Source organism: Anopheles coustani, chromosome X (assembly GCF_943734705.1).
Source record: "Anopheles coustani chromosome X, idAnoCousDA_361_x.2, whole genome shotgun sequence".
Taxonomy (NCBI): Eukaryota; Metazoa; Arthropoda; class Insecta; order Diptera; family Culicidae; genus Anopheles; species Anopheles coustani.
In genome coordinates this window covers 5,799,173-5,811,247 of record NC_071290.1, presented here as the reverse complement: position 1 = coordinate 5,811,247, position 12,075 = coordinate 5,799,173, and the positions used below count along the sequence as shown (strand labels likewise).

The 12,075-nt window shown below is 49.5% G+C and overlaps 1 protein-coding gene across 1 annotated transcript; it reads right to left on the bottom strand.

The window, feature by feature from the left end:
* Window positions 1-3,642: 3,642 nt before the first annotated feature.
* LOC131268901 (proton channel OtopLc) lies at window positions 3,643-11,208 on the bottom strand. The gene is made up of 9 exons (XM_058271198.1): window positions 10,915-11,208; window positions 10,607-10,788; window positions 7,148-7,834; window positions 6,674-6,791; window positions 6,490-6,595; window positions 6,201-6,407; window positions 5,971-6,131; window positions 5,735-5,900; window positions 3,643-5,665 (listed from the first exon to the last, which is right to left on the bottom strand). Exons 1-9 carry the CDS (start codon window positions 11,206-11,208, stop codon window positions 4,701-4,703), a joined length of 2,886 nt encoding a protein of 961 aa, XP_058127181.1. The 3' UTR covers window positions 3,643-4,700.
* Between the last annotated feature and the right edge of the window lie 867 nt (window positions 11,209-12,075).

Below are 12,075 nucleotides of genomic sequence, written 5' to 3'. Positions count from 1 at the left end.
AGGAAGAGCGAGAGAGAGAAAATAATACATTTGATATGGTATGTGCAACGGAGGCAACAGGGTGACATCGGGAGATTCCTCTCGTGGTTGGAGATTGTACATGAAGGAAGGATATCTACTTGCTACGCGTGGAAATAGAGCACCGCAAGATATAGAAGAGAGTTCCTTAGAACTGCTGCAGAGGAAAACGACAGAGTGAAAAACATCAATGGAAAAGCTAGCGGGACTCGGTCAATCTTATCACAGATATCGTAGTCAAAGTAAGGTGAAATTTCGCAGTTTAACTCATGGACTATGAAAAGGACGGTGGAGTTATTAGAAATGGATACATCCACAAAAGTCAGGTTCTGAACAGAAGTCGTGTTGAGAGCAGTTTTATTTATTTGTAATTTGAAGATGACTTACGGATGTTGATGATAGGCGATGTGTGTGAACGACAATTGCTACTCTACTATTGCTCCACCACGTACTGTTTGAATGTAGGTCAACACGGTTGGTTGTGGGAGTTTAGCTTTAATTTGTCTATGTTACGCCTTAAAAACTCTTTCACATCCAGCACTTGGGCGAAAGAAGTTGTGCCAAGCTTCCACTCCAGCCGGAAATAGATTGGCAAGCGAAAAGCGCTAGCAGCGACCGGTCTCGCGGAGTTCGTGGTATTAATTTGTCCGCGCGTACAAGCTTGAACGCGGTCGCCAACACCGGGCGGTCCGGAGTGGCTGACTCCGTGCTGATCGTTGAACCGTCACCGCTACACTGGGACGGACCCCGGCCCAAGTACACGTTCGTCCGGACGGACCACCACGTGAGCAATGGACGCTTCCGGTGGTAGCTGGAGGACTCTAGGACCCCCCCGCTTTTTGAAGGGAGGCGCAAAACACCGAGTACTCACAGCCACCCAGGATCGTGTGACCTCGATCCGGAGGCAGCACCCAGTCGTACGTGTACGGCATTTCGTGCCTGAAACGAATGAGTTGCCGAGAAGAGCGCAATGTCGGGATGCTGCGTAGACGGGCGAGACTATCACTCCTATCTCAAGTTCTCCGCTACGAGCTCATGCCAGATTTGAGCAGCGTCCTAAGCTCTCCCGAGTATCGTTGTACAAATTAACGCTAAACTAGCAGTTAAAGACTCCTATGTTGGTACAGAATTGTCATTCAATCTACGGTTTGAGAGCTCCAGGAAGTTAAAGTCGTTAAATTATAGTCAGATGTGCAACATTTCTAGCCTTTTAGGTAGAAGTACTAGAAGGGGAGCAGTATCGTTCAGTAGTCAGTATTCTCCACTCTACATCGGGAAAAGCACTCTTGGGATGATTTATACTACGTGTGCGGCGTGTCGTCGCAGTTAGGCACTCACTCTCGCTGACCCTACGCAATCTCGCAGCCTAGAATCAGAGACCGCTGCGAAGTGTGCGAGACTTTCCGCTTTTTTTGAAACAACTCCACGAATTTCTGCGTCGGCGCAGAGGATAGTCTTGGAGATTGCGTTTTCACTGGTGGCGCAAAAAAGGTTGTCCCCTCTCACGAACACACACCCACACGCTACGTAGGGCAAAACACCCTACACTTGAACGCTTCCACCCTTGTTCGGGTACACCGCCTCCTGAGCCCAGTACCACATCCTTTTTCTGGCCTCAAACGTGCAAGAACAGCAAACCAAAAACAAACAGAATAAATGCATGAGGATGTTTGGAGGGTGGCAGAGCTTTTCCAATAAGACGATGCAACCGGAGGGTGGAAAAAACCGAGGGCCAGAACAAGTGCACGGCGTTATGGAGTGTTTCCAAATTCAGCGATAGCAGAGATGGCAATGTATGAAATACATTCAAATAAACGAAACTTAAAAGACAAAATCATCATCATCTTATCATAGTTGGAGTCATTTTAAAAATAGCCAGACAATAGAATAAATCGCTCAACCAAACGAAGAAATCGGGGAAAAATCGGATGCTGGAATGAAGTAATGTCAGTTCGGTTGTCAATTTCCGATAGAAGTATATTTATAGATTCCCACGAGTGATGTTGCTCTATGTCACGTTTGTTTGTTTTTTATTTACTTTAATGTTGTTGTTTTTTTTGGGTTTTCATTTTCAATACTCCGCCAAAATTTATCCCTCACCCACTTTTCGAAGCTGCGTACGAAGAATAATGATGATTTAAAGATTTTGTACGCAAAAATTTATAACCTTGCAACGGAGCAAACGAAACACATGTGAACATGTTTGCGCACTAAAATACTGAACCCGCCGTTTATACCTCCCTCCACCGTAACGGGCAGAGGACGGCGCAGAAACTTATCGGCTACAAATATATCGTTTCACCCCCACCACCCCCAAAAGCGAACACACGCTCCACTGGAAGGTGTGTCGTAAACAGTTTGATTTTGATTTAAATCGTCCGCCTTACTTTCCCTTTTTTTTTTTTTTTTGTTGCTGCAATAATACTAAGGAAGGCTGCGGGCGTCCGGCAAAAGGAGAAAACGCTCGAATTAAATGGTTTTTGGGGCAGAACGTGTGACGGGCAGTTTTCTCCCCACGTTCGGGGAGAGTTCCTTTTATAACACAGACCTATCTTACACCGTGAGTCTTAATATCAATCTTGGTTCTTGCGGTTTTTGATTTATTAAAATGGCCGTTCGCTCCGTTCTACGTTTGGCGCTACACGGATGGGAAGATGAAAACTGAGTCAACGAGAAAACACAAACCTCATTCACGAGTAGACAACGATTAATTTCTAGAGAGTATAGGAGTAATAGCGTATAAGGGGGAGGGAGGAAAAAGCTTACGAATAGTAATATGCGTTTGACTGGCGGAAGAGAACCGTGTCGCGATCGGTCGAAGAAAAGCACGTCTAACACAGAAAATAGCATCAATATCATTTAACAGCGTGCTCGGTGATGGATGGCGCCGCCGCCAGCACGGTCGTGTCGTTACGCAAGTGTGTCTCGCACGCGTGTGCCAATGCGAGGGCAATAAGATCGGGGATGCAAAACAACGCAACAAAAAGGAAAACCCCCCCGACTGGCACAAAGGTCAGTAGAGCAAAGGCAAAAGCAAGCATCCGAAACAAGCAACATTAGCGAACCGCGTCTGCAGAATCGGCGCGCAACTCAACCGATGAGACGCGAATGAGACGCGATTCTGCGTGGCGCATCGACATACTTTTCCGATTACTCATACAAGAGGGAAAAACCTGGCCTGACATCTGGTCACATTTCGGCTATATGGTGTTTGTTTTTCGTGTTGTTTTCGGTCTACGAACACCGACCGATCGTTTTTGGAAAATGATACTCCAACATTGGTGTTAAAGTGAGTCATATTGTTCCTTTAGAGTTTCCTCACCAACAGCTCCTTATATGTTGGCTTTCAATAGTTTCTGCCTTTGCTATGCCGCACCGATCACCCTCAGCTTACTCTTTCTTCCTGGTGGTTACCTTACCGATAAGAACTACTTCATCTATCGAATGCGTACGAATCGTGCACATGGGTGGGTACTCGCTCAGACTCATCCCTGCACCAAACATTGACGTTTACGATACGATCTCCAACGCTCCTACATGCCTTCGATGGCAATATTCATCGTTACATTAGTTTACGTTTATCCACCTCTCCTGACAATCACACGTGAAACAATCACACACCAACGATAAACATTGGGGCTTTTGAAGTTGATTTGATTATACTGATTCCCCTTCTTTTTTTTTTGATCGGTGTTTTCGTTCTTTTTAGTTTTTGCTATATAATATTTGTTTATACGTTTGTGCTCAATGCGCTCGCTGTTTGTTTTTCTTTTCATAATATTCTAACATACTTGTTTCATTATACTGTACTGAGTGGTTTGTTTGATTTCATTTGTTTGATCGTTTTCAATATTTTTTGTTTTCGTTTTCTTGCTATCATAATTGTTCAACTTGTAAAAAAGTGCATCGCTTAAAGTAAAAAACGTTTCAAAAATCCGCTTTCCCGCACCCCGTTTCGTGTTTGGCTTTCAGTTTCATGAGGGAAAACTCGTTTCAAAAGGAAGAGAAAATGAAGGAGTAGTTAAAAAATACCGACCCGGGCCCTTTTCTCGTTCTCGTTCCAACAAATACCACGTACACCTCACACTGTGTCACTGTTAGAAAAATGGTTCGGGACATCAAAATTGCTATCAAAAAACTTCCCCCCCGCTGCTCGCACGTCCGACCAACGCGTTCGATGGTACGTTTCGTAAAAAGGTTGTGTAAAATGTATAACATTTGCCAAAAACGGTTACAGTTAGTGTGTGTAAAAGCATAAAGCTACGCTCGTCTGCACCTTCTCGGTTATTGTATTGTATTTTGTGTTATCCTTTTTTTTTTTTTGCTAGCTCGACTTCGCGCAGGTTTCGGTTTGAGGGTAACTAGCCGTCCCTGGTCCTTAGCGCTGGTGTCGGCGTCCTTATGAGTTGTACGTGTTATATATTTAATTATGTGCTTGTATATACGAAATACGGTTGAGTAAAAACTGGCTAATGCACGTGTTTCGATAATGGCTGCGATAATGGATGATAACGTTTACGATGGACGTATGAGACGAGATGAACGATGAGACGGTGCGTTCGTGAGTGCGTGTGTGTGACTGCTCAAGCATGTAGGTACAGGTGCAGATCGATGGCGGTGGAGGAGGTGGCCGTACCGAGGGGCGTTGCGATCCCGGCATCCGGTGTGCGCCGGGCCGGGCCCTACATGTAGGCCGGCTTCATTTTGTACGCCCGCTTCCAGATCTCGCACAGGCAGACGGTGCTGTGGAAGCGGTAGAAGATGGCGAGCGGCATCGAGACGTGCGTGATGATCGTCCACGCCCACAGTCCGTAGAAGTGCAGCTGGATCGGGTGCGACTCGGCCCGGCTCTTCTCGAGCGTGTTGATGGCCCACATCGCCAGGTTGCTCACCAGCAGGAAGGTGACGATCTCGCGGCCCGGCTTCTTGCGGATGTGCTCCTGGGTGGCGGCCGACCGGCGGCTCGCGTCCAGGATGAACATCGTCTGGCAGGCCGTTTCGACCAGCGAGGCGAGCGCGGTGATCAGCACCAGCACCGTGTCGCGCCGCATCGTAAAGTGCCCGCCGATCACGGTGAACGTGCTGTAGAGGAACGAACCGGTCTGCCCGCCGACGAGCAGGATGTCGTCGAGGCTGAAGCTGCGGAACGCATCGTACTGCATGTGGCGCACCTGGAACATGCCGATCAGCGTGGCGGCGGTCGTCGTGCCGTACAGCGTCAGCTCGCAAATGTTCACCTCCGTCACGGCGAGGCTGACAAACTCGGGGCGCGAGATCAGCACGAAGAACAGGATCAGCGAGATGATGGTCAGTACCAGAATGAGGATCCCAATGAACAGCCCCTTGTGCGCACCGGCACAGTCGACCGAGTAGTGATGCGGCGAACGCTTCAGCGGATGCAGGCTCTCCTGGCGCTGGGGCGGTTCGTTCTGCGGCCGGCTGATGCTCCTCCACATCACGTACAGGATGGCGGCACAAATCAGCGAGTACTCGATGGTGCACGGAAACAAGAATGGCGACGCGTCCTGCACCAGCGTGCCGATGATGTTCGACCGGCGACACTCGAAGATGTTGTGCGGCCCCTTCAGACCCCGAGCCACCCGCAGGTGCGCTACCGTCTCCACCGGGTGGGGAATCATCTTGTTGCCTGCAGGTAAAACCAAACTCTGTCACCTCGTCTGAACATCCACCAACACCAACTAGCACACTCTCTTACCCAACCGATGCGAGATACGGAGCGTGCGGTTCTCCGGGTTGTAGAAGGTCAGAATTTCGTGCTTCGTCTCCTGGATCAGCACCGAAAACCACACCGACAGGTTGGTGCCGATCATGTGCATCAGTCCGAAGCGAGCGACAATCTTATGGCGGTAGACCTTGATTTGCTGGAAGCGGATTGAGAGTCATCCGTCAACGGCTAAAAATAACCCACAGCATCGTTTTGCGACGACTTACCTCGTTGTTTAGAAAGATGAAATACATCTGGATGAAGATGAAGGCCATGCGCGTGGCCGGTGTCAGCGCCAACAGCACGTTGTGGCATTTGGTGTTCCGCTCCAGCTCGAAGTATTGCCCGAATTCCAATCCAGAGTAGATCATGCTCCCGATGCCGAACGCTGCCAAAGAGGATTACAAGCGTGCAGAGTGAGAGAAGGTTGGCACTGGCACCTCGCCGGAACACCTACCGACTGCGCCCATGCGCAGGTAGAAACTTCCGAAGTGCTGCAGACGTGAGGCAGCGCCCGCCGACAGCGACATACGGCGCGTCTGCACCGGCACCTTCGGGCTCGAGCTGATCGTTTCGTCCTCACTGTCCGACTGCTCCCCGCTGTCGGTCGAGCAGGTTGTACTGGTGCGGCGCAGCACCTTCTTCATTCCGGCGACGTTTTGCTCTGCAAAGGAAAAAGGGAAACACTGTCCGACACCTCTGCCTCTGGTTTTGCCTTCCCGCCCCTTTTTAAACCCAGCGCTTACTTTTCACCGGTGACGTGGTCGGTGTCTTCGGCTTACCCCACAGCAGCGTCGTGTACATGAACAACAGGAACACCATGCTGCCGATGTACAGATACAGATAGAAACCCTGCGGATAGAAAGCCCACAAGCAAAGCGGAAATGGTAACGAAACTTCCATTTCTTGGTTCCATGTTTCGGCACTTACCTCGTAGAAGGATGGTGGAATGTAGGTGGAGATGACTTCGGCCATCGGGAAGGCTATGCCCATGACGACCAGCAGCTTACCGTACAGGGCGGATAAGGTTGTTGCGAGCGCTTCGCCACTGCAACGAGAGGACAAGTATGTGGGATTCAGGATGGTTTAAGAAAAGTTCGATGTTGTTTCAAGCTAAACCAACAGAAACTTTTGTTTGTTAACTAGTATAAACTCTAAGGTTATGTACCTTCTAGTGTTATATACTACAGCCTCGTCTTCACATGACAATGTAGAAATATCTTATGTACACTAATGAGCTTAATGCTCGATAATCAAAACAATCTTGAATAATGGTTAAATTAGACGGTCAACTCTGGCCTTCAAATTAGACTGCTGAGGACGCTTTAAACGAACGATTCACCCCGTCGGCGTCGGCAAGAGTTTGCTAAAAGCGTTGGTGAGCGTTTGCTTCTGTTTACTTACGGTTTCACTTCCCGTGGTGCGGGGTAGTACATGGGCTCTGGTAGTCTTGACGGCCGCCGGTTGGTAGTGAGAATCGGATGCAGATGGTGGTGATGGGAGTGGTACAGCACCGACAGGTGCTGGGTGGTAGTGGTCTGACCGCTGGGCGTGGCAAGCGACTGCTGGGACAGCTGGTGAGCCGAACGCTGGGTAGCTACGACGGACTGCCCGGTAGCTCCGGCACCGGCGAGGCTTCCGGTCGTGGATCCGCTCGGTATGGAGAGGGGCACGAGGAGCGGGGGCACCGCTTTGACACTCGACGTGGGCGTGTGGAGTGGGCGCTGTGGAAACGCCGCCGCTCCCGAGGACGAGGTGGACGAGGAACCGAGCTGCGTCGGCGTCTTGCTCTGCATTCCCAGGGACGAGCCGGTACGGGACGATTCCACATCGGTCGTGGTGGAGCTGGCACCGGCCGCTCGCAGCTCCTGGGTGGAGGCGTGCGAGGGATAGTCGGCACCGGAAGTCAGTACGGCGGGGGGTGGCACTGGCGGCGACACATACGTGTTGGTCGCCGGGAGCGTTCCCGCTGCCAGCTGCTGGAGTGACAGCGCTGGCGACGTGTGCGTGCTGAACGTTTCCGGTGACACGATCGCGTTCTGTGGCACCGAAGGCGATGGCATGATGGGATGCAATGGAACCTCCATGTCTCTGCAATCAGATAACACATAGTAAGACACACAAACACACACTTTACTTTCCCGCGAATCTTGAATAGAACCCCGCCAGAGTTGTGGAACCTAACCCGTATCTCGTCTGCTTGCCCCTGGAACTGCACTGTAGCTGCACCATCTGAAGCATGGTTGCGACTTCAGATGGGTACCTCGGATCTATCGGAACAAACTCAAGCTCACTGTTTCATCCGCTCGCGTCCATCGCTCGACACTACCAATTCGCGAATGTTTCCCCATATCTCGAACGAGGTTCGACAGTTTTCGGTAGCTACCGACGAGAGCTCGCTGCAGGCAATGCCATCCGCACGGACGGAGGTCAATGAGACGTAATGAATTGTCCTCGACGATGAAGGCATAAAAGCATCCATTAGCATAAAGCTGCGATGGAATGCACTCGAAAATGACACGAGAGGGAATGATAAACAACGAGCTGAATGAATGAAGCACTGGGCGCCTCCACAGGAGCGTACTAACGCAAGGCATGTCTGGAAGGGCAGGAATAAAACATTCCTAACGTTAATTTTTATTTCACTGCTCTCTCTCTCTCTCCCCCCCCCCCCCCCTCGTCCGGCGTCCAGCACGGTGTCGTTCTACCTCGGGTCAGCCCTCGCTCGAGGCGAACGCTATCGTAGCAGTTGTATCACCGATAGGGTGTAATCACCAGCTCAGCTGGGGATAACTATACAAAACACCGAACGCAAACGCGAACCACGGCCACCGCCAACGGCGCAAGCATTCACCCGACATCGGGAACCATTATCAAATTTATTCATGGGAGGGAGCACTCGATTCCCCCTTCAAGACATCCTCCATCCACCGAAAAATCTTTACACCGAAATTGGCGGCATGTCTTTTTCGGCCGTGACCCGAGGGTGATTTGCTTTTCCCGTAATGTATTGTGCCCCGAAGCCGAAAAAAGGAAGTCACTCGACTCGGTCCAAGAGGGCCCACTTTAATGCGATACGAAAGAAGTAACATCCGTAGTGTTTACTTCCCCCAACACGGGCCACTTGTCAGCTGATGACAGATGATCACCGACACTGTGTGACGAGGCACGGAGAACGATACAAGGCTGCGTCTACGTCTCGCTTTCCGTTAATGGACGTCAACCATCAAATCACGCCGGGCTATCCGAAACCTTCCTTTTTCATTTTTTGTTGTGCATAAATCTAATTATGCACATCCAATATGGGGCTTCATGGCTACGGTGCTGTGTGGTATAGTATTTCACTCGCCACCATCGTCCAGTCCCTCGGGCAAGTGGCGTCCATTGCCCCAACGAAATTCTAAACCTCAAAAAACTAAAGTCATACCAAAACTGAGGTTTAACATAGCTACTGGTAGAGTGTTCGTTTTTTACCTACAACGAAACGCTTTAAAATCTACTCCACATTAAGAGGTAAAGTATGTATCCTCTGATCTGTTTGTATCGGGAGGTGAACATCGGCCCGGAAAAACGTGAGATTCTATCACAATGATAAGCTTGTATTGGATTGAATTAAGTAAACCAACTCGCATACAATGGTGTTCTAATTCCCACCTATTCGGGCACTCATTCAATCCTACTCCTCCCAGTCCTACCATGTAGCACGTAGAACAAACAGTGAATCTCATGGGACGGTTGCGAAGGCTAATTAAGGAGCTACATTGCTCTTCCAGGGTATCCACGGTGTACGGAGTGCTGTTTTGCATACGAACGTGCTGTCAAAAACCATGCCACTTTTTTTTACCAGCCTATCGACGAGACGAGACTGGGTATCTTCGCAAATCCGCCGTTCCAAATGCATTCCATCCGCACAGTTTGTAAGTCAATTAAAAACTTCCGAATGCTCCTTTTGCAGGCTGCATCGGCATCGATCGATCGGGTTCACATTGCGAGGCACCGTAGGTAGGATGCCAACTCAATTACCGACGCCTGTCTGACGGTATTAGGAGTCACAGAAAGGGTCCCGACACTCTGCCCTGCCCATCACCCAGTATCGAATAACTTTCCTGCCGCCCGTAATTGTATTAAAAAGCAATTTGCATTAATCCGCACGGTTCGATGGTCGATGGATTCGTGTGACTCGTGATGTAGGCTAAGGACAGAACGTCGAACTTGGCAAAGATTCTGGAAAAAAAACTCCTATGTAACCGAATGGGGAGGTTGTAGAATAGCTATGGAAGATTTTTCAATCCACTAGAATGCATACTTAGAAGCATCTGATAGATACTGGGTCCGATTTGGAAGATTAAAGTGTTCCTCCAAAAATCTCTAGTAGCCAGAATATAAGTATGCTGTCTATTAATAGCCACAGTAACTTTAAGGCTGGGACTATCACACCAGCTCGAGATTTCCACAACCAACTCCACCGTTTGCTTCCATTTGTCGCACATACAAACAAAAGGCAAAAGGTGCAATGAACGTACGTTAAAAATCCACCAAACAGGGGAACTCTAAATTGTCACTACATTTAGCGCAATTGGGAACAATTGCTTGTCTATCTTCGTTTAAAATCCGGTTCTAGCATATGCCTCTCTCTCTCTCTATCGCGATTATCCGTACTTTACAAGCGAGGGTTCCGCTGATCGTACCAAACGTTAATCAGCATCATGCGCAACACACGGTGGGAGATGATCGCGACATGGATTGCACGTTGATTGCCAGCCCGATAAAGCTGGCCTTTTGGTTAGGGTATGGTCTGGGGTAGTCTACAGTGTACCCACCTCGCGAGGTTCCTCTCCGTGATACCAGTAGAAGATCACTTACCTTTCGATGTCGATGTCCAGAGCGGGTAAGGGAACCAGAAGACCGGACAGTGCGAGCGGTGGACCGACCGGTGATGGGTGGCTCGAGGAAGCAGGTATGGTCAAGGGAGTGGGCGGTGGAGCTGGTAGCTGCCCTCCGGCATACCCTTGATCCCTTTCGCTCGTCCTATCGTCTAAATCGTGCTGTAACGGCATATCCGCATCGTACGTGGTCATCCCCGTCTGCGGTCCTCCCACCGTAGACTGCTTCCCTTCCCCTTCCACCATCTGTTTCTCATCATTTTTCTTCACTTCCTGCTCGTCCTCCTCCTCCTCCTCCTCATCCTCCTCCTCTTCCTCCTCGACCAACGTATCTTCCTCCTCCGGGATGATGTCGGTGTGGCTGGTGCTGGCCTGGTTCAGCTGCACCGCCATCAGCTCCGGCGGCGGCAGACTGGGCGTCGGCAGAGGGCTGGGAATGGTGGCGATGGCACCACCGGATGCCATCGTGACGACGTCCTCGATGTCCGAATCGATGCCCTGCGCAAAGTCCATGTAGAACGACTCGCGCGAATCGCTCGACCCACGGCGCAGCTTCAGCGACAAGTCGGGGGAGCTGTCCATGGTGTATCCGGTGTCCTAGTGCTGCTGCTGCTAATTCACGGTTTCCCTGCTGCTAGCCACTCGCGAGTGTGTACGTTCCAGAGGAGGGCGGTGGTGTGACGTAGAAACATTGGACGTTGCCGAGACGTGAGGTAACTGTATTATACTTTACGTTTTCATTTCCTTGCGCAACTTTCCGGGGCTGGTGGAAGGAAAAACACGGCTAGTTGCGGCGGTTAATTGAAAAAAAAAGAACAAGTCCTCTATGCTCTGTTTATGTAGACGGTTTGCCACACTTGAACATCCTTTTTTTCTTCTTCCACTCACTTAGCTCCAAACCCTCACACACTGTCTTTTGACGTTCATCGTATGATTTCACTAGAAGCTACTGTTCAAAATGAGGTTCAGTGTCGACACCAACCTACCGGCATGCCTGAACCAATTTTGGACATCAAATTGAACTTCCGTTCAAAACCCCCCGGATGCCATCCATGGTTTTCCCAAGTATTTGCTAGACGTTCCCATACCTCAAAATTCAGGAAATTTAGCGAAATCATTGCTAAAAGAGATTCAGTGGTATGGAATCGAGGAGTATTCAAATTCTGATTTTTTTTTTGCACCATCATTTGTTGAATAATAAACTCATTCATACAGAGTAGCTTTTGGAATGGTTACTTTATGGAACAACTATATTTCGACAATCTCCAATGGGAAAACCAAAGTATTTCGCTAGTCTTACCAATGCTATCATCAATGCTTGGAGAACCTGGTTCAGGTTCTGTCACTGATTTCCATCCCAGATCGGAGAATTTTACAACCAAGCAAAAGAAACAAATCAAAGCCAGCCTCTAGTTTGGGGGCTTCCGGAGTCTTGGTAGTGAAAAACAA

Bases quoted from the DNA above. Each gene is read 5' to 3' on its own strand.
- LOC131268901 (XM_058271198.1), bottom strand. From the start codon at position 11,208: ATGGACAGCTCCCCCGACTTGTCGCTGAAGCTGCGCCGTGGGTCGAGC. The intron at 6,792-7,147 runs GTAAGTAAACAG...CTCTCGTTGCAG, and splicing joins GCACCACGGGAAGTGAAACC to TGGCGAAGCGCTCGCAACAA. The intron at 6,132-6,200 runs GTAGGTGTTCCG...CCTCTTTGGCAG, and splicing joins CCTGCGCATGGGCGCAGTCG to CGTTCGGCATCGGGAGCATG.